The 23,743-nt window shown below is 39.4% G+C and overlaps 1 protein-coding gene across 1 annotated transcript in view; it reads left to right on the top strand.

Moving 5' to 3' along the window:
* Positions 1-18,807: 18,807 nt before the first annotated feature.
* COPB2 (COPI coat complex subunit beta 2) overlaps positions 18,808-23,743 on the top strand; it is a 34,750-nt gene continuing 29,814 nt past the window's right edge. The window contains exon 1 of the mRNA XM_040233758.1: positions 18,808-18,932. Coding sequence (XP_040089692.1) covers positions 18,930-18,932 — 3 coding nt within the window. The 5' untranslated portion in view covers positions 18,808-18,929. The remainder of the gene's footprint in view (positions 18,933-23,743) is intronic.

The raw sequence follows: 23,743 nt of genomic DNA, 5'->3' as shown, positions 1-23,743 counted from the left end.
TAATTAAGCTTTTGAGCTTTTTTTTTCCTCAGTCAAGTTTTTTTGCTATTGTTATAAACTTCTGCCTCTATATTGGGCTTTTGCAGTTCTGTGGAGTTTTCCTTTGCTTTCTTTTTTCTTTTTTAATTTTAATGTTTTAAGCCTATTATTATTTTTTATATAATTATTCCTTTGTTTGCCTTTCCTACTATTCTTTTCCCCTTGCACTTCATCTTTAATGTATATAAATCTTCTTCATTTACCTCTATTTAATTTTGTATATCTAGTCTCTCTTTCCTTTCTTTCTTTCCTTTTCTCTCTACATATTTGTTAGTTCTATTTTCATTGCTTTATTCCCCACTTGGCACCTTGCTTTAGTTTTGTTTTCCAGTTTGTGCTTTAGTTACCTTTGCTCTTAACTGGTAAATATAATTTTTGATTTCCTTTGTTCACTGGGTCAATCTACTGTACTTTACTTTTGTTGGACTGTTTTGACTTTGTTCATGGGTGCATATGTATATGTGTCTATTTCATTATTTTAATTATTATTTACCTGATTTTGTAACTGCCATGAGTCTGGGTTTCATCTTTCATTTCTCATTTTTGGATATTTGTTTCAATCTAATCACACTAGGACCACAGCCTTGTCTAACTCAATGAAACCAAGCCATGCCTGCAGGGCAACCCAAGATGGGTGGGTCATGGTGGAGAGGTCTGACAGAATGTGGTCCACTGGAGAAGGGAATGGCAAGCCACTTCAGTATTCTTGCCTTGAGAACCCCATGAACAGTATGAAAAGGCAATATGATAGGATAATGAAAGAGGAACTCCCCCGGTCATTAGGTGCCTGGTGATGAATAGGGAGGCCTGGCGTGCTGCGATTCATGGGGTCGCAAAGAGTCGGACATGACTGAGCGACTGAACTGAACTGAACTGAATGCCATAAGGAACCTCTTGTGGAATCTTCATTCCTGACCAGAGATAAAGCCCTGAGCCTTTGGAGTGGGAGCACTGACTCCAAGACCCTAGACAACCAGAGAACTAGCCCTAGGGAGTATCAGATAGTGAGAACTCACACAAACAAAACCACCTGAACACAAGACCCAGCACTACCCAGCCACCAGTGGCACCCTGTGCAGGATGCCTCATCTAAACAACAAACAAAACAAAAATACAAACCCAGTCATCAGCAGACTGGATGACCACCTCACTCAGCCTTGCCCATCAGAGGAAAAACAAACAAAAACTCAGCACAAATCTCACCCTATACAAGCTTACACAAACCACTGGACCAACCTTAGGAAGGCAGAAACCAAAAGAAGAAAGAATTCAACCTTGAAGCCTTGGAAAAGGAGACCTCAAACACAATAAGTTAAAAAAATAATAATGAAAAGGCAGAGAACTTCTACACAAATGCAAGAACAAACTAGAAACACAGAAGTCCAAATAAATGAAGAGGAAATAGGCAAACTACCTGGAAAAGAATTCAGAATAATGATAGTAAATAAGATCAAAAACCTTGAAAACAAAGTGGAAAAAATGCAAGAATCAATTAACAAAGACCTAGAAGAATTAAAGAATAAACATACAGAGACAAACAACACAATTATTGAAATTAAAAATACTCTAAAAGGAATCAATAGCAGAATATCTGAAGCAGAAAAACAAATCAGTGAGCTGGAAGATAAAAATGGTGGAAATAACTTCTGAAGAGCAAAATAAAGTAAAAAGAATGAAAAGAACTGACAATAGTCCAGAGACTTCTGGGACAATATCAAATGCACCAACATTCGAATTACAGTGGTTTCAGAAGAAGAAGAGAAAAAGAAAGGGTATGAGAAAATTTCTGAAGAGATTAGAGTTGACATTTTCCCCAACATGGAAAAGGAAATAGTCAATTAAGTCCAAGAGGCACAAAGAGTACCATACTGGATGAACCCAAGCAGAAACATTCCAAGACATGTACTAATTAAACTAATAAATGCTAGACACAAAGAAAGAATATTAAAAGCAACAAGGGAGAAGCAACAAGTAACATACAAGGGAAACTCCATATGCCTAACAGCTAATCTTTCAGCAGAAATTCTGCAGGCCAGAAGGGAATGGCAGGATATATTTAAAGTTCAGTTCAGTTCAGTCAGTTCAGTTGCTCAGTCGTGTGCAACTCTGTGACCCCATGAACCGCAGCACACCAGGCCTCCCTGTCCATTACCAACTCCTGGAGTCCACCCAAACCCATGTCCATTGAGTCGATGATGCCATCCAACCACCTCATCCTCTGTCATCCCCTTCTCCTCTTGCCTTCAATCTTTCCCAGCATCAGGGTCTTTTCCAATGAGTCAGCTCTTCACATCAGATGGCCAAATTATTGGAGTTTCAGCTTTCCAATGAACATCAGTCTTTCCAATGAACACACAGGACTGATATCCTTTAGGATGGACTGGTTGGATCTCCTTGCAGTCCAAGGGACTCCCAAGGGTCTTCTCCAACACCACAGTTCAAAAGCATCAATTCTTGGGCGCTCAGCTTTCTTTATAGTCCAACTCTCACATCCATACATGACCACTGGAAAAACAATAGTCTTGACTAGGTGGACCTTTGTTGACAAAGTAATGTCTCTGATTTTTAATATGCTATCTAGGTTGGTCATAACTTTCCTTCCAAGGAGTAAGCGTCTTTTAATTTCATGGCTGCAATCACCATCTGCAGTAATTTTGGAGCCCAGGAAAGCAAAGTCAGCCACTGTTTCCGCTGTTTCCCCCTCTATTTGCCATGATGTGATAAAAGGGAAAAATCTACAACCAAGATTACTGTACCCAGCAAAGATTTCATTCAAAATTGATGGAGAAATAAAAAGCTTTTCAGACAAGCAAAAGTTAAGAGAATTCAGTACCACCAAACCAGCTTTACAACAAATGTTGTAAAGAGACTTACATATATTTAATATACAAATGTTAAAAGGACTTAAATAGTCAAGAAATACAAGAGAAGAAAAAAGATCTACAAAATCAACCCCAACAATTAAGAAAATGGCAATAGGAACATATATATTGATAATTACTTTAAATGTAAATGGATTAAATGCTCCAACCAAAAGACACGGACTGGCTGACAGATACAAAAACATGATACAAAACATGGATACAAAAACAAAACCCATATATATATGCTGTCTACAAGAAATGCACTTCAGAACTAAAGACACATATCGACTGAAAGTGAGAGGATGGAAAAATATATTCCATGTAAATGGGAAGCAAAAGAAAGCTAGAGTAGCAATCCTCATATCAGACAAAACAGACCTTAAAATAAAGAAGATTACAAGAGATAAGGAAGAACACTACATAACGATCAAGGGATCAATCCAAGAGAAAGACATGACAATTGTAAATATCTATGCACCCAACGTAGGAGCACTTCAATACATAAACACTGCTGCTGCTGCTAACAGACATAAAAGGAGAAATGGACAGCAACACAATAATACTAGGAGACTTTAACACCCCACTCACACCAATGGACAGCTCATTAAAACAAAATTAATCAGGAAACACAAGTCTTAAATGATACATTAGGTGAGATGGCTCTCATTGATGTCTTCAGGACATTCCATCCAAATGCAGAAGAATACACCTTCTTCTCAAGTGCCCATGGAACATTCTCCAGGATAGATCACACCTTGGGTCACAAATCAAACCTCAGTAAATTTAAGAAAATTGAAATCATATCAAGCATCTTCTCCAACCACAACACTATGAGACCAGATATCAATTACAAGAAAAAAAAAACTAAGAAACACAAACACATGGAGATTAAACAACACATTTCTAAATAACCAACACGTTGCTGAAGAAATAAAAAAAATTCTAGAAACAGATGACAATGAAAACATGACAACTGAAAACCTATGGGATGCAACAAAAGCAGTTCTAAGAGAGAAGTTTATAGCAATACAGTCCAACCTCAAGAAACAAGAAAAACATCAAATAGACAACCTAACTTTACACCTAAAACTGGAAAAAGATTTTTAAAAAATTAGTAGAAGGAAAGAAATCATAAAGAACCAAGCAGGAATAAATAAAAAGAAAAGAAAAAAAACAGTAGTAAAGATGAATAAAACTAAAAGCTGGTTCTTTGAGGAGATAAACAAAATTGACAAGCCTTTGGCCAGACTCATGAAGAAAAAAAGAGAATAATCAAATCAACAAAATTAGAAGTGAAAAAGGAGAGGTTACAACAGACAGTGCAGAAATACAAAGGATTATAATACAAAGGATTATAAAAGACTATTATGAAAAACTATACGGCAATACTTTGGCCACCTCATGTGAAGAGTTGACTCATTGGAAAAGACCCTGATGCTGAGAGGGATTGGGGGCAAGAGGAGAAGGGGATGACAGAGGATAAGATGGCTGGATGGCATCACTGACTCAATGGACATGAGTTTGAGTGAACACCTGGAGTTAGTGATGGACAGGGAGGCCTGGCATGCTGCGATTCATGGGGTCGCAAAGAGTCGGACAAGACTGAGAGACTGAACTGAACCGAACTGATATGGCAATTAAATGGATAACCTGGAAGAAATGGACAGTCTTAGAAAAGTTCAACCTTTCAGACTGAACCAGGAAGAAATAGAAATTATGAACAACCTAATGACAAGCACTGAAATTAAAGCTGTGATAAAAAAAAATCTCCCAAAAAACAAAAGCTCAGGACCAGATGGCTTGACAGGAGACTTCTACCAAACATTTAGAGAGGTGTTAATGCTTATCCTTCTAAAACTCTTTCAAAAACTTGCAGAGGAAGGAACACTTCCAAACTCATTCTATGAGGCCACTATCACCCTGATACCAAAACCAGACAAAGACAACACAAAAGAAGAAAACTGCAGGCCAATATCACTGATGAACATAGATGCAAAAATCCTCAACAAAATTTTAGCAAATAGAATTCAGCAACACATCAAAAAGTTCATACACCATGATCAAGTTGGGTTTATTCCAGGAATGGAAGGATTCTTCAATATATACAAATCAATCAATGTGATATACCATATTAACAAATTGAAAGATAAAAATCATATGATAATCTCAATAGATGCAGAAAAAGCCTTTGACAAAATTCAGCACCCATTTATGATTAAAACTCTTCAAAAAATGGGCATAGAAGGAACCTACCTCAACAGAGTAAAGGCCATATATGATAAGCCTACAGCAAACATTATTCTCAATGGTGAGAAACTGAAAGCACTACCCGTAAGATCAGGAACAAGACAAGGGTGTCCACTTTCCCCACTATTATTCAACATAGCTTTGGAAGCCCTAGCTACAGTAATCAGAGAAAAAAAAGAAATAAAAGGAATCTGGATTGGAAAAAAAGTAAAGCTCTCACTGTTTGCAGATGACATGATACTATACATAGAAAACTCTAAAAATAGTATCAGAAAATTACTAGAGCCAATCAGTGAATTTAGCAAAGTTGCAGGATACAAAGGCAATACACAAAAATCTCCTGCATTTCTGTATACTAACAATGAAAAATCAGAAAGAGAAATTAAGGAATCAATCCCATTCATCATCACAAGAAAAAGAATTAAATATCTAAGAATAAACTTACCCGAGGAGACAAAAGAATTTACACAGAAAATTTTAAGACACTAATGAAATAAGTCACAGATGACATAAACAGATGGAGAGATATTCCATGTTCCTGGGTAGGAAGAATCAATATTGTGAAAATGACTATACTACTTAATGTGATCCCTATCAAATTACCAATGGCATTTTTCACAGAACTAGAACAAAAAATTTCACAGTTCATATGGAAACACAAAAGACCCTGAAGAGTCAAAGCAGCCTTGAAAAAGAAGAATGGAGCTGGAAGAATCAACCTTCCTGGCTTCAGATTATACTACAAAGCTACAGTCATCAAGACAGTATGGTACTGGCACAGAAACAGAAATATAGACCAATGCAACAGGATAGAAAGCCCAGAAATAAACCTGTGCACCTATGGGTACCTTATTTTTGACAAAGGAGGCAAGAATATACATTCTTGGGGCAAAGACAGCCTCTTCAATAACTGGTGCTAGGAAAGCTAGACAGCTACATGTAAAAGAATGAAATTAGAACACTAACACCATACACAAAGATAAACTCAAAATGGATTAAAGACCTAAATGTAAGGCCAGAAATATTAAAACTCTTAGAGGAAAACATAGGCAGAACACTCAATGACATATATCAAAGCAAGATCCTCTATGACCCACCTCCTAGAATAATGGAAATAAAACAAAAGTAAACAAGTGGGACCTGATTAAACTTAAAAGTGTTTGCACAGCAAAGGATTCTCTAAGCAAGGTGAAAAGACAACCCTCAGAATGGGAGAAAACAGTAACAAATGAAACAACTGACAAAGGATTAATTTATAAAATATACAAACAGCTCACACAACTCAATGCCAGAAAAACAAACAACCCAATCAAAAAGTGGGGAAAAGACCTAAACAGACATTTCTCCAAAGATGTACAGATGGCTAACAAATACGTGAAAAGATGCTCAACATCGCTCATTATTAGAGAAATGCGAATGAAAACTACAATGAGGTATCACCCACATCAGTCAGAATGGCCATCATAAAAAAGTTTACAATAAATTCTGGAGAGGGTGTGGAGAAAAGGGAACGCTCTTGCACTGTTGGTGGGAATGTAAATTGATACAGCCACTATGGAAGATGGTATGGAGATTCCTACTAGGAATAAAGCCACCATATGACCCAGCAATCCCACTCCTAGGCACATACCCTGAGGAAACCAAAACTGAAAAAGACACACGTATCCCATTGCTCACTGCAGCACTATTTACAATAGCTAGAACATGGAAGCAACCTAGATGCCCATCAACAGATGAATGGATAAAGAAGCTGTAGTACATATACACAATGAAATATTACTCAGCCATAAAAAGGAATGCATTTGAGACAGTTTTGATGAGGTGGATGAAACTAGAACCTATTATACAGAGTGAAGTGAGTCAGAAAGAGAAAGAGAAATATTGTATTCTAACACATATATAAAGAATCGAGAAGAATGGTACTGAAGAACTTATTTTCAGGGCAGCAATGGAGAAACAGACATAAAGAATAGATTTATAGACATGGGGAGAGGGGAGGAGAGGGTAAGATGTATGCAAAGAGTAACATGGAAACTTACATTACCATATGTAAAATAGATAGCCAATGACAATTTGCTGTATGGCTCAGGAAACTCAAATAGGGCCTCTGTATCAACCTAGAGGGGTAGGATGGGGTGGGAGATGAGAGGGAGGTTCAAAAGCGAGGGGATATATGTATACCTATGGCTGATTCATGTTGAGGTTTGACAGAAAACAACAAAATTCTGTAAAGCAATTATCCTTCAATAAAAAAATAAAAAGGAAAAAAATCAATATGGGACTTCCCTGGTGGTAGAATGGATAAGAATCTGCCTGCCAGTGCAGGGGATGTGGGTTTGATCCCTGGTTCATGAAGATTCCATACATCATGGAGCAACCAAGTCCGTGTGTTCCAACTATTGAAGCCTATGTGCCTAGAGCCTGTGCTCTGCAACAAGAGAAGCCACCACAGTGAGAAGTCCATGCACCACAAAAAAGAGTGACTCCTGCTCACTGCAACAAGAGGATGCCAGTGTGCAGCAAGGAAGAGGCAGAACAACCAAAAATAAATGAACTAACTTAAAAAAAATCAATGTGACATCTGGAGCTTTCTTACGGCTTTCAAAACTACAGTTGAGAGCACCATACCATCCTTCATTTGTGGCCCAGTTACTAGATACTATATAGGTAGGGTTCTAGATTGAAAACAGCAGACACTAACTCTAGGTATGTATTCGATGCATATTGTCTGGGGAAGAAGGCCAACCTATGTTTCTACCAGGGATCTGTGTGTGCAGCACAGTGCTATGGGCACTGCATAGGCATCACAGACCTGCATCCCATCCATTGGTGCTACTTGCAGCCCATCACTTTGGACATACCCTCTACACCACTGGATTCCGCTGTGAATTATCACCAGCTGACAAGTCTCTCAAGCTGCAACTTGGACAGGAACACCTTACAGTTGGTACTGAGACCACAGGGCCATGCTTGAGTTCAAGCTGCCAGGGGGTGTGCAAGTTCCCCACATACGAAGGATATATTAGGCAGTCAAAACAACAATGCTAACTGCGGATTTGAGGTCCAGGTCTTTCATATATTGTGATCTTGAGAAGTTATTTAAACTTTGTAACCGCCAGATTTCTCAACTATAAAATGGAGATATTTTCAGGATTGTTGGCTGAAGGACCAAACTCTGTGACACAAGGCCAACAGTTGTTACTACCCATCAGTTGAAAACTGTCCCAGTCTTAAATGTCTCCTCCTCCCAGGAGAGTTTCTCAGTCTCCCAAGGGAGCTGGTATCCCACACTCCTCCTTTTTGTCTTTGGTTTTCACCTTCTCTGCAGAGCTCAACACAGGCAGTCCACACTATTGGATAGCAGGAATCTTTACCATATCCCCAGTAGCACCTAGCAATGCCTTGCACACAGTGGGTCTTCTATAAAAAGTCATTGAATTGAAATAGTCAAACTGAATTCTTCATGGCCAACTATCCATTTAACAACCTAAATGTGCTAGTGAGTTGTCTAAATTGCTTTTTCTCAACAGTAAAAAAGGAGATGGTTTGTACTTAGAGGCACACAAGCAAGGTTTGGATTCTCCATTCAGCATATTATACAAAATCATGACGAGATAACCTTTTAAACACATCCTTTAAAAGTAGCCATGCTGGAGATCTACATACAACCTTGCCATAAATCTAAAACAGCCATTTCCACTTTGATTTCTGAGTTAAGAACTACAGGAGACAGATGGGTTACATTTAAGGACACGTGACAGAAAACTCACCTGTTTTTAAATCCCAGAATCCCACAAGAGAGGGAACAGGTCCTCATCATACGTATAAAGGAACTGAGATGTTTGGAAGGAACAGCAGATTCACTCCTGGTGTGTGTTCATTCCAAGAGAAAAAAGATGCTGTTAATATTATTTCTTTATTTCTTTTTGTTTGTTTGTTTTATGTTTTTATTTCTCTAGGGTATATACTAGGTGTAGAGTTGCTAGTCACATGGTAATTCTATATTTAACCTTTTGAAGAACCATTAGACTTTTCCAAAGCATTGCACAATTTTACATTTCCACCAGCATGGCAGGAGGGTTCCAATTTCTCCACATTCTTGCCAACACTTGTTATTATCTACCCTTTATTATTATAACCACCCTGGTGGGTGTGAAGTGTTTTTTAAAATTAGTTTGTTTATTTTAATTGAAGGATAATTACTTTACAATATTGTGGTGGTTTTTGCCATACATCAACATAAAGCAGCCATGGGTGCACATGAGTCCCTACATCCTGAAACCCCCTCCCCCCTCCCACCCCTCCCCATCCCTCTGGGTTGTTCCAGAGCACTGGCTTTGAGTGCCCTGCTTCATGCCTCAAACTTGCACTGGTCGCTCAAATAGTTGAATTTGTAGAGATTTAGATGTATGATGCAGTTTTGGTACATAGTCACAGGCTACAGAACTCACTCTATCTTAACTCCCTGTTGAATCCTATTCAGGGTTTTGTTGTACACACTAACCTTCCAGCAAATTGCAAATAAGAATGGCAGAGAATAAGACGGAGGGAATAGATTTGATCTGAAAATGTTCTAAAGCTGTGTTAAGAACCCTCCTCATGGTAATCCTGATTATTGAAAGACATGGCTAAATTTCTAGGCTTCCTGCCTTCTCCCCTAACACCAAATACAAGATTGATGTTCCTCCATACCCAGGGTTCTTAAGGGCTGTGAGTAGCTTGCATTTCTCATTGGTGTCACATGGATGCCCTCTTACCACTGCCATTGGTCCCAGCTCCCTATGGGAACATGGCCTTCCATGTCTAGGGCACAGGGGTGGAGCCTCTTGTGTAAGCACTGCTGGGACCTGTCAGGTGACCACTGCACTGTGTCCTTCGTTCTTTACTTATTCACCTGTGGCTACCAGTCACTAAAATCTATAGCTAGTCCCCTACTCCTTCTCCTGTAATTGGATTTATAATGCATCCAATCTTCCTGGGTTTGGGTTTCTTTAAAACACAGGCAAAACAACTGTATAGAATCCCTTTAAACAGTGCTCACCCTGGATATGTTTGTGAGGACAATGTTTTTATTACCACAGTATGCTCAAGACCTTTAGAATAGGGATGGTATCTTTTCTATCTAGATCTAGAACTCGACATGATTCCTAGCACAGAACAGGTCACCAAGAAATACTTGTCGAATTTGCATTGTCTGTATCGTAGGCTTGGTGCTTGAACTTTTTACATGGGTTCCATGAAGTCTTGAAACTGTATGAAAAGTATATACACATACACTCTTTTCCCTTTGGGAGAATATTCCATCCTAATCTGGGAACGCCAGTGACTTCTGTGAACACTTCCCTCAAATACTGATCCAGGTGAGGAAGGCAGCAGTGTTGGAGAGAATGGAAGGAGAACCTGAGACAGATGATTAAACAGAAGTTGTTGGAGAGTCAAGCTGAGAGATGTAGGGAGAAAAGAGGCACATGAAGGAATGTGGGGAAAATTCTTGCCAAATATGTCAAAATGTTATCCTGCCACAGCACTAGAGATGGGGTCAACTTTCAGAAGCACTGTAAAGGGTGCTCTCTCACCTCCTTTGAAAGAGTAGATTTGGTGTGTGCTCCTTGCCACTTCAGCATACAACTCTTCTCTCCACTGTAAATCAGAATGACTTACCACCATTATTGTTTTTCATACTCAAAATGCCTTCACTAAGACCCAATTATAAAATCGCTCAAGGCTTCTGGTTTCTGTTAATAGCAAGCTGGTATACTCAGATAAAAACTCTTGATGAGAAAAGAACAAATACCATATATTAATGCATACATATGGAATCTAGACAAATGGTACTGATGAACCTATTTGCAGGGCAGGAATAGAGACACAGATGTAGAGAACAGACGTGTGTGCACAGTGGGGGAAAGAGAGGATGGGACAATTTGAGAGAGTAGCATTGACGTGTATACACTACCACAACCATGTGTAAAATAGACAGCTGCTGCTGCTGCTGCTGCTAAGCCACTTCAGTCGTGTCCGACTCTGTGCGACTCCACAGATGGCAGCCCACCAGGCTCCCCCGTCCCTGGGATTCTCCAGGCTAGAATACTGGAGTGGGTTGCCATTTCCTTCTCCAATGCATGAAAGTGAAAAGTCAAAGTGAAGTCGCTCAGTCGTGTCCGACTCTTCGCAAACCTGTGGACTGCAGCCTACCAGGCTCCTCCATCCATGGGATTTTCCAGGCAAGAGTACTGGAGTGGGGTGCCATTAAGTTAAACACAGGGAACTAAGCTTGGTGCTCTGTGACGACCTACAGGGGTGGGATGTGGGTGGGCAGTGAGAGGCAGGACCAAGAGAGAGGGGATATATGTATACTTATAGCTGATTCACGTTGTTACATGGCAGAAACCAACATATCATTGTTAAGCAATTATCCTCCGATTAAAAAAGTGAACAAAAACAACCTTGGGTCAATATCTGAATGAAAACCTTTACGGAAATGGTAGGAAGGAAGACTATGGGATGATCAGAACTCCTAAGATCATCTGCCGTTATTGCTGTGACCAGTAGGAGCTAGATGGGCACATGTCAAAGCCTGAGACCCACCGAAACTGAAGTCTTACAGGACACTTTCCCCAAATCAATACACACACAGATTGAGGATAAACCAGATGTAAATCTGCCTCCTCCTACCCATCAACCTCAGGGGACTGCAGGAAACCCAACCATGGCTATAAGCAAGGCAAAAGAATTAAAAAGAAAAGGAACTAAATGTCTTCAAGGGGTGGCCACAGAATACCCTGTTGTGGATTTGTACTGTGGGTACACTTGACGTTGGTGGGACAGAGGCATTTAAGTAATGAATTTGGTGTGAATAGATGTCAGTTGCTATCAGGTGCATGGCAAAACCAAATAAAGCCTCTCTGAAGGGCATGCATCTAAACTAGGCTTCAGATATCCCCCTAAATAATTTAAAAATGGGCTTGCCTGGTGGCTCACAGGTAAAGAACCTGCCTGCCAATACTGGAGATGCGGTTTGAATCCGTGGGTTGAAAAGATCCCCTAGAGAAGGAAATGGCAACCCGCTCCAACTATTCTTGCCTAGAAAAGCACATGGACAGAGGAGCTTGGTGGCCTAGAGTCCATGAGATTGCAAAAGAGTTGAATACAACTTAGCGACTAAACAACAACAATTTAAAGGTAGTGACTAGTTATCCAATCAAAGATAACTAAGCATCAAGGGAACAAGAACCAGCAAAAAAACAGAGAGAAGAAATAAACCCACACATACTTCTGCTATTAAAGCCAGATTTAAAAACCAAGGCTTCCATGTTCATGGAAATAAATAATAACCATGAAAATAACTACTCAGAGACTATGAAAAATTATATACTATATCTGAAAAAAAGAACCAAACTAAAAATAAAGATAATAATTGAAAATTTAAACTCAATGATCACATTTACAACATAGTGACACTATGAAGGAGACATGAAGAACTGGAAGGTGGGGTCAGAGGACCTTATACAGAACGCAGGACTGAGAGAAGAAAATGGAAAAATACACACTGGCAAAAGAAGTGTGTAGAAGCCATGGAAAATGTGGTACAAGGTTGGTATAAACATTGGCATGCTAGGAAGATATAAAAGAGCGAAAAGCAGATGGAGTTGAGAATTTTTCAGGACTGATGAAAGATACCTATTCTCAGATTTAAGAGACTCAGTAGATTCCAGAAAAATAAAACCCATTCCTAAACAGCTCATATTAAAACTTCATAAAGTCAAAACATAGCGAAAACCTTAAAACAACCAGAGGAAAAAAAGATTAACTTCAAATAAGGAACTGACAATGGACTTTTAACAGCAAATCAGAAAAGGGAAGACTGCTTTAATGTGCTCAAAGAAAATTAGTGCTAAACCTATAATTCTATACAAAACCACAGATGAATGAATTTGGGAAGAAAAGAAAAAAATGAACTTGGTCCCTTTCCCTAGAATGTGGTCCCCTATAAAATTCTTGACACTCTGAGAGGGACCCGAAAAACCCATGTTGATTGATTGCACTTTAATATGATGGGCTAGGTGATGAGTTTTGTTTGAGAAAGTCATAGAACAAGGCCCTGTAATGGCACACAGAGTTGGTAGGAAAGGGAGGAGAGGATACCTGAGAGGCTGAAGTGGCTGCGAAAGACCAAACAGGCTTACCTTATAATTTAAAGTACCTGCTTTCTCCTTTCATTAATTCCTCAAATAGATGCAGCAAGGACCAGCTCATTATCCTTACCTTACAGGCAGAGTTGATACTCAAAATACTAAGGCATTAGCACTCATCAATCAGAAGAGATGCCTAATACCAGACCAGCTGCTGGCTGTTGCATAAGTTCAGGGGTGTATGTAGTTACTCCTTTAGTGGCTACAATAGGGAAAAACTCAGGGGAGACACTTGATCAGCTTCAGCTAAGATGATGGAGACATTCAAGGTAGCAGCTATCTAATAATTGGTATATTAATACATTTGTTGGCATCCTAATACATACCTGCTAAATATAACCCTTCTAGCCCTTCCACCAGGCTCCTGAGTGGGTCTCATTCTTCCTCTCCTCCCTGATCACTGCCTCACCTTGCCCCACCCCCACCCACAACTTCAAACGTTTCAACAAAGCTGCTTCCATGTGTTCTATGAAGAATACACCTTAGCAAAAAACCTTTCTCAAAACCCTCAGACAGATATTGCATATTCTGCCTTGGCAACTGCCTGGGTATGACTATACCATTTTGTTGCAACTCAAATGGACTTTATAAAATGAAAAGCAAGATTTATGCAGAAAATAAGAGGTATTTATTTGCTTTATAGTCAGATTCAAACTAAGCTTCTTTCATATGACAAGCTCCTTTGTTACATTTTATATTTGCATAAAGTAACTTATTTTCTTTATTATACAGTTTACATTGATAAAAGTTAGAAAATATGAATAACCAAAAACACCTGTAATTTTTTTCTATCTCCCTCAGATATTGACTTTACCTCTATATGTACATACATCTGTATATATGAATGGATATATATATATGTGATTCAATTAACATTCACTTTATATGTAAATCTTTTCAGGATATAGTTATATCTGTATTCATTGTCAATGTCAGAGGCACCAAAGTATGGCCATATTTAGCAAAGAAAACACTTTCTTCTATTTGGATTTTAGTGAATGGATCAAGCGAAGTTGCTTTGACATCAACTGCAAAGTCCTGTAACAGTGCAGCTCAATGTGATTTGGATTATCATCTTCAGGTACAAAAACATATCCTGAGTTCAGAGCCCAAGGACTTCATTTTTAAACCTTGGGGCTTGAACTACATTTGAATTCAAATTAAGTAATGCCCTTAGATCAACTTGAGCTGACAAATTCTTTAGAAGTAAGTGGAATAAGGCAATTTGATGGAAATTATACTGTGCAGTGCCTTGTCACTCCAGATATTTCACCTTTACATTAAATTTTTTTCAATTAACTTAAAGGTAACTGCTATATGCCTGATATTCAGGCTATCTGTCATTTATTTATAAGCAGAACTATCATTTACAAGGACCTAATTCTTAAGGAAACATAATTGTTCTTAACTGATCAATTTGCTTATATAAAACTTTGTAAAATCTTTCCTCTGGAAAGAAAGTTAAACACTGGTTGTCAAAGCATGTTCCCTGGGGATCCTCAAGTTTATACAGCATTGTTCCAAGCATAATAAAGCTTCAACAAAAATTTGCTGACTTAAGGTGATTTCCTGAAAAAAAAAAAAAAGAGCAATGCATGCTATAAAATATGTAGAAAGAGCTACTTCACTGGCACCCGAATGAAGTAAAAAAAAAAAAGTCTATTAATATATGCTGCACCCACTCCCTTCACCCATTTCATTTGGAAAGAATATAGAATCACAGACTTAAAATTCTAAAGAAACTAAATAGAAAGGGAGTTTAGAGTTCATTTTTCCAAAATAAATGTATTTTGTAGGTAACGAAATTGAGACCCAGAGAGTTCATTACACAAGACCACCCTGAGCCAAAAAGAGTCTCCAGAACCTGCTGGTCATGACTTAACCATGGGTAGTCTTAGCACCCCACATATGAAGAACTGATAGAAAGTCTAATGTGTGGACAGCTGTACAGGTCACTGAATGACAAACTCCCAAAACTCTGCTGCCATATTTTCAATGTCTAGCAATTCCCACCTATGAAATCACCCCCTTTATTCATTCAAAGCTCACTTTAAACTCTGTCTCCTCTAAATATGTTTATTAAAAAGATATGAAAGTGAAAATTGAAAGTGAACTCACTTAGTCATGTCTGACTCTTTGCGACCCTATGGACTGTAGCTTACCAGGCTCCTCTGTCCATGGGATTTTCTAGACAAGAGTACTGGAGTGGATTGCCATTTCCTTCTCCAGGGGATCTTCCCAACCCAAGGATCAAACCCAGGTCTTCCACATTGCAGGCAGACACTTCACCATCTGAGCCACCAGGGAAATCTAAAAGATATGAGGTAAATGCAATTTTTAAGAAGGTAAAGCTATACTTGTATCAAAACATGACTTACGATCTGGATATTTATGCTTTCAGGTAAACAAAAGAAAGCATTCCATCTACCCCAAATCCCACAACAAGCTCGCATGGAGTAAATTTAATAAGTTTTAAAATTTTGGAAGGTAATCATACTAAGTGTACAGCACACTGTAGTCGAACAATGCTTTTGCAATCAGTCGAAACTTTGCCTCTAGTGTCAGGCAACCGTAAGTTTCATTCTTCTTAGAAGACAACTCAGTGGTTCTCCAACTCAATTTAGTCTCCTGCTGGTTAGTATGTGACTATGTGGTCAAGACTCTCATTCATTTCATGAAGAAATCCACCTGAGAACCTTAACATTTCCTTTAATAGGGAAACTAACTGACATGCAATGATGAATCAGTAATAGAGCATGACGATTACCCTACTTGACATTCTTCAGTGGTTCCCTAGAGCCTTCAAGGTAAAGTCCTGACTTCTTACAGTGGCAGTCAGGGACTTTCAGGATCTGAGCTTCATCTATCTTCCTAGTCCCATTTCTCAATCCTCTCCCTTCTTACTCTTTGGCCCAAGCACGCTTAACTACTTTTAGTTCTCTGGAAAAATCAAACTCTCAAGTCCTTCCACTTAAAATGCCCTACATATACCCTCTTGACATTTGTCTTGCTAGCTCCTACTCAATATCGTAAAGGTTTACCCCATCCGTGTGGAGTAGTTATCACGAAGTAATTAATGTCAACTACACCCCAAATACAGGAACAATCAATCTACTTTCAGTGAGACATCAACATTTGTCTTTTCATGACTAAATTTTTGGTAAAATATTTTATACTCACCACTTTCACTGCTTTATCATCCAATCATTTCTTAATCCTTTGCAAACCTATTCCCCCTAGCATTACTTGACTGAAAAAAAATTTTTTAAGGCTACTAGTGTCCTCATAATCATTTAGTTCACCGACAATAGTTTTTTTCCCCAAAAAACCAAGTTTCCTTAAATTCTCTAAAGCCATCTAGACTATTGTCAATGAACTAAATGATTATGAGTCACCCATTATATTCTACCTCCCTTTCCTTCTGTAGCATATAGTTTTTCTTGCTGTCTTATTCTAATTGTGCCTTTTCTGTGTCATTTTCTGGCTCCACTTCTTCCTCTAATTAAAGATATTCCTCTTGGTTCACTAGATTCAAAATATTATCATTAGAATATCTCCCAATCTCTTAACTTCAAAACAAAGTCATCATTTGTCTATCTTTTTGATTCTAACTTCTTAGTGAAAAAGGAAAAACTCATAGTCCAGTAGAAAGAGCGGTCATTTTGGAAATAAACTTGGGTTCAGATCTCAAGTATGTCACCAGCTCTTGAGCAGTGTGGCACAGAGCTTATTATTTAACCCATTTGGGCTTCATCGTCTCATGTATTGGGGGCTACCCTGGTAGCATTAGCGGTAAAGAACTGCCTGCCAGACATAAGAGAATGGGTTCAATCCCTGGGCTGGGAAGATCCCCTGGAGGGCATGCTAACCCACTTCAGTCTCATCTATTGGGGTTCCCTAATGGCTCAGACAGTAAAGAATCTGCCTGTGAAACTATAAATTGAAGAAAATAATGACTCTATGTTAGTATTACTATATAAATTGTAGCATGCAAAGTGCATATTTCAATTATAAAAGTAAGCACTCAATGAAATCTATTCAATATTACTGTTATTTCCATACCACTTCCTCCAAACTTGTCTCACTGTTCCAATCCATTTCTTCATACATAACAATGAAAGATAAATCATACAGAGTGCATACATAAACATGTTTCTTTTCTGGCTTAATTGTTACCAACTGCTTACTGAATCAAAGTCCAATTCCTATTTCAGTAAATTTTCAGATTTTAGCACCATCCTTTCTTTCTAGCCATCTGCTTCATGCAGATGCTATGACCAACCTAGACAGCACATTAAAAAGCAGACATTACTTTGCCAACAAAGCTCCATATAGTCAAAGCTATGGTTTTTCTAGTAGTCATGTACGGATGTGAGGGTAGACCATAAAGAAAACTGAGCACCAAAGAGCTGATGCTTTTGAACTGTGCTGTTGGAGAAGACTCTTGAGAGTCCCTTGGACTGTAAGATCAAACCAGTCAATCCTAAAAGAAATCAGTCCTGAATACTCATTGGAAGGACTGATGCTGAAGCTGAAACTCCAATACTTTGGCCACCTGATGTGAAGAGCTGACTCATTGGAAAAGACCCTGATGCTGGAAAAGACAGAAGGCAGGAGGAGAAGGGGACGACAGAGGATGAGATGGTTGGACGGCATCACCGACTTGATGGACATGAGTTTGAGCAAGCTCCGGGAGTAGGTGACGGACAGGGAAGCCTGGTGTGCTGCAGTCCATGGGATCACAGAGTCGGAAAGGACAGGGCAACTGAACTGACTGAACTGACTTCCTCATTAGTAACATGGAGATAATTCAGATTTGATGTGAAGAATTAGAGAGGAAAAGTATTCTGGCACATAGCCGAAGATTGATATATAATTATAAATGAATGAACAATGCGGTCGATGCTCAACAAAAGGAGATCCTGCAGGCCCTGATGATACTCCTATCTCCTGGGGAGCTCCAAAGCTGAAGACTCTTCTTTGCTGCCCTCCGATCTCAGAAGTATGAAGCTCAGCCCTGAAAGTCACCCACATCTTTCCAACAGAAATCGGTGCCCCAAGCAGGGCCGGGAAAGGACTACATGGGCCTCATTCTCAGGTCGACCAAGGTCCAAGTGGGCTGAGAGCCTCGCTTCATCTTCCCTTCTCTCCTCCGCCCTCTCCCTCGGACAGCACTTCTCAGCTCCTGTGACACAACTCCACTGTGGGGGTGTTTCTCCGGCCGTTAGCACTCGAAAGTAGCATTTCGCTTTTTCTTATCGTTTTTAACTCTCGGTTTGTTTCTACTCCACTCTCAGCTACCCCAGGGCACTGCAAAGGATTCTAGAGGCCACACCCCGCCTTCTCCCGAGGCGCCAGGTCGGCTTGGGGCAGTTCGGAGGCCCTGTTGCCTAGGAAATTGGGGCGGGGCTTAGGAAACCAGCCCTGCGCTGACTTTGCGCAGGCGCTCGCTCTGGTCTTTACTATCGCGAGAACTTCTCCCGGAAGTTCCACGTCAGTCAGTCGCCTGGTCAGCGGGTCGGTGGGTTTCTCCAGGACTTCTTGGTCTGTAGCGAGTGAGGGCGCCCGGGCTCGGACCGACGGAGCCATGGTAAGTCCAGGCCTTGCAGGAGGCAGTGGGGCCCTATGTGGCCAAGGGGCTCCTGGCCTGGGACCCGCAGTTGTCCGCGGCCTGGGTTCCCGCTGCAGCCACCACCTCAGGCCTTGAGGGGTCCTGGTCCAGTTTGAATTCTGGAAGGAAAGAGGCGGCAGGTCGTTTGGGGAGACAGTGCCTGGAGCGTCCCTGATTTCGGTGCTTACGGCGTTTGCTAGAGCTTCTGCGGTCTGCAGTGGGGTCCTTGGTGTAGGGAAATATAGGAAGCCGAAAATGTTGAATTCTGTAGAAGGTTTTGATGAAACTACCTCATTGTGCCTTTAAAACGGTGACAGCTGATTTTGCACTCTTCTGCTTGTTTTGGTATAGTATGCCGCAAACTAGGAACTTAAACAGGCAGGCGCCCCCATCCCCCCGCTTTTCGAACTGTGAATGGATCCTATAGAGTCAAAAGTGGAATTTCAGATGCTTTGGAATCCCAGCTTAAGTGTCAAGGGAGAAGCGAAGAGTTGGGACGTATTTTATAAAACTGGTTGGCGTGCTTGTCTTCATTTGCAAATATAGTGACTAAGAATGACCCTGAAAAGATCCTGATGCTGGGAAAGATTGAAGGCAGGAGAAGAGAGCGACAGAGGATGAGATGGTTGGATGGCATCACCGACTCAATGGACATGAGTTTGAGTAAACGGGAGTTGGCGATGAACAGGGAGGCCTGGCGTGCTGCAGTTCATGGGGCTGCAGAGTCGGACACAACTGAGAGACTGAACTGAAGAATGACAGTCACACAGCATTTTTGACAAATGACAAATCATCACACCATTTTTTAATTATCACCCCCAAATATGTGCTAAAGTATTTTTGCACTTAAGTTAAAATAGTAAGAAAAACAGTGCGATAGTGTGAGAATTTCTTTCCAAAAGCATGTAAGAGATTGTGTATTTTGTATTTAAACATTTTCTTACCTTTTTTTTTTTTTTTTAACTTGTTAAGCAGCACAGGTTCAGAGATTTTGGAGCTTGAAGATCTTAGGGATTAATAAGTCCAGGTCCCTCACTTTGCAGTTAAAAGGGGGAAAAAAAGTTTAAGGCTAATTGCTACAGAATTTTAACTGCAGCAGAAGTTGATTCCCTGGGGAAACTTGTGAACGTTATGAATATTTCCATAAAAATGCATAGAGAAACACAACATTGCATTAAAATTTAATAGGCTCACTCACAGATACTCTCACCCACCAATACTCATTCATGAGCTTTCTTGGGTCCCCAGATTAAGAGCCCCAGAACAAAACTTAAGTCCTACTACCTTGTATTACCAAGGACCTGCTCTGGAGTGTGCTTTGGTTTTCAAAATGGACATTTTTGGAAACAGCCCCTTGCATCTGCCTAATTTTGTTTTCTTTTGAGATTTTTAAGAGTATTTTTATAATTAAATATTTCATTCTTTAACACATTTAAAATCTTTTACACAAGATTTTAAATGTAAATTTGTTCACTCATTTACCATTGAGTGTTTACTGTGTGCCATGGATTTGGCTAAACATTTGCTTCCTAATTCTCATAGCAGGTGGGAGAGTGAGTTATAAATGTTCATGGAGTGGTTAAATTAGGCAAGGCACTGTTCTTACTGCTTAATACTGAAATTAATTCTCATTACACTAAGGGATAGATAATAGTCAATAGTTTTATATACATCAAACCTGAGGGAAGTTAAGTAAACTTGCCCACTGTCGTGCATTTGAGATGAGCTATGGAACTGAAGCTTGAGTCCATCATGATTCTTTAGATCTTGATTATCCTCTCTGTTCTTAAACCTCTTTTGTTGTTCTTTAGTCATTCAGTCATGTGACCCCACGGACACACCGAGGCTCCTCTCTCCATGGGATTTTCCAGGCAAGAATTCTGGAGTTAATTGCCATTTCCTTCTCCAGGGGATCTTCTCAGTTCAGGGATTGAACCCATGTCTCCTGTATTGGCAGGCAGATTCTTAAGTGCTGAGCCACCACGGAAGCCTCCCATACCCAAATATATAAAGTGCTGAATATTGCACATGAATGGGCTCTTAAGGAGCATCTACTCTAGAAACCAAAAAGAGACATGTGCACAAATATTAAACGTTAAATTCTGTAGGATCCTGTAGGAAAGGATACTTCTGGTAGGGTAATCCAAAAGATTATATGATGGCAGTAACATTTAAGCTAAGTCCTAAATGCCTTCAGCCTTGGGGAGATACAAGGAGATGTTTAGAGTTAAGGCTGCAGTATGAGTATCTTCCCTGATAGCTCAGTTGGTAAAGAATCAGCCTGCAATGCAGGAGACCCCGGTTCGATTCCTCGGTTGGGAAGATCCCGTGGAGTAAGGGAAAGGCTACCCACTCCAGTGGAAAACTCCATGGATGGAGAAGCCTGATGGGCTAGAGTCGGACACAACCGAATAACTTCACTTTCATTTTCACCCACTCCAGTATTCTTGGGCTTGCCTTGTGATTCAGCTGGTAAAGAAGCCGCCTGCAATGCTGGAGACCTGGGTTTGATCCCTGGGTTGGGAGATTCTCTGGAGAAGGGAAAGGCTACCCTCTCTAGTATTCTGGCCTGGAGAGTTCCATGGACTGAATAGTCCATGGGGTCGCAAAGAGTCAGACAAGACTGAGCCACTTTCACTCACTTTTATGAGTACCTTACTCATCTTGGTATTCCACAGTCCCTAGTACGATGTCTCATTCAAAGTAGGCACTAAAATATTGGGAGAAATACAGCAAGAGCCCTTGGCTGTGCTTTCAAAAACTGAGATTGTGCATTAGGGGCATGTTGTTATACTGGTGTTGCTTTGTACCTTGGGCCACCTTCACTTTTACTCAGTAATCAATCATTTAAAACATTTTTTAATGGTAAAATATGCATAGTTTAAAAGTGTACAATTTCCTCATTTGCTGGAGAAAAAGTATGAGATATGCTGGCTTATGTTAAACTCCCACCATGATTCCTGGCATATAATAGACACATCGTGTTTGCTAACTATGGAGAGACCAGAAAAAAAGTTAATATTGGTGAAGGTACTTAATGGGGCAATATTCAGAAATAGATGAAGTGAAAAGTCCTGCTTCAGGAAGGAATGTGAAGATAATGGTTTGAAAGTAGAAAGTTTGAGATGGAGAAGATATTTTTGCGGCGATTTTGAAGAGCCAGAGAACTTAGATCTTTTAAAGGAAAGTAAGAGGGGGAGGTTGTTGCCAGAAGTAGGGGAGGCATTTATAGAAGTGAGAACCAGGTTCGAAGTAGTCAGTGACCCAGATTTGATAGATGTCCGAAACAATGAATAAGAGCCTTGTGAGGTCTTTGCTTTGTCTCCGGAAATTACCTCTGCTGAAATCATTTAGCAGGCTTCATTTGTGTAGAAAAGTAATGTTAAATTTCTCTCTCATTCATGAACATCATGGAAGATAGCAAAAATAAAAATTTATTGGTAACTCAACTTGCCAAGTAAACTCTTAGGTTGTGTTTAAAACCTGCTGAAGGAGAAACAGGTTTTAAATCAGTCTTCCTCATATCTGCTTCCAGGAGAGAACTGAGACTACTGCCATAAGCCATCAGTGTGTATAATGAATTAACTTCTCTCCTGAAAAGCCATCCTTGGAAGAACTGAGAAAATAGTTATTCAGATCATTTTTTTTCCTGTGGTTTGGATGACAAATCCAGGTTGAAAAATGCTGTTTTAAACTATTAGTATTTATGACAAGAGAGAGTATTTTAGCTTTGGTTCAAAATTCTCCTAATTTCCATTTGGTTATTATAACTTAAATCCATTAAAATATTATAAACATTCCCATTTGACTCCAGAGCCCTTCATGGACATGGCCCTTAATGATCCCACATTACATCATCTAGCATTTACTATTAATAACACTATTGCCGAAATAAATCTACTATTCTCTGAAGAACTCAATTTTAAAAAATAGTAAAAGTATAATTGACATTATATTAGTTTTAGGTGTCTAATATAATAATTTGATATTTATATATAATAAAACAATCACCACAATAAGTCCAGTTAACATTTGTCACCATACATAGTTACAAAATTGTGTGTTTTTGTGTTTTTTTCTTGTAATGAGAACATTTTAAGATCTGCTCTCTTAGCAACTGTCAAATATGCAACACTGTATTAACTGCTTTGCTGTACATTACATCTCCATGATTTACTTTATAACTGGAAGTTTGTACCTTTTGACCCCCTCTACCTATTTCTCCCTCTTCTACACTCCACCTCTGGGAGCTTCCAATCTGTTGTTCTCTGTATCTATGAGCCAGGTTTGTTTCTTTTTTTTCTCATATGTCAACCAAAACAACATATCACAACATATTGAGGGCCGAAGTAGATACGAGAAATGAACTGTCTTCTGTTAAGTCAGAATTTCAAGAGTTCTGAAAAACTGTAAACATTGCTACTCTTATCACTAAATTTCTTTCAAAGCTGTAGTTATTTATTTAATTTAACGTGAATAGGTTTAGTTTGTTTTTGAAAATGAATTAATACATGAATATTTTAAAGTTGTCTCAGTTTTAATTTTTAACATGATAAATATTAATAAATATAATCTACATAAATAAGGTGGCTCAAATGTAAAGAATCTGCCTGTAATACAGGAGACTCGGGTTCGATCCCTGAATTGGGAAGATCTTCTAGAGAAGGGAATGGCAATCCACTCCAGTATTCTTGCCTGGAGAATTCCATGGACAGAGGAGCCTGGTGGGCTACAGTCCATGGGGTTGTAAAAGAGTTGGACACAACGGAGCAACTAACCCTTTCACATTT

This window comes from Oryx dammah, unplaced genomic scaffold (assembly GCF_014754425.2).
Source record: "Oryx dammah isolate SB20612 unplaced genomic scaffold, SCBI_Odam_1.1 HiC_scaffold_2, whole genome shotgun sequence".
Taxonomy (NCBI): Eukaryota; Metazoa; Chordata; class Mammalia; order Artiodactyla; family Bovidae; genus Oryx; species Oryx dammah.
Note: the sequence above shows the minus strand (reverse complement) of the source record. Positions and strands in the feature narration are given on the sequence as shown.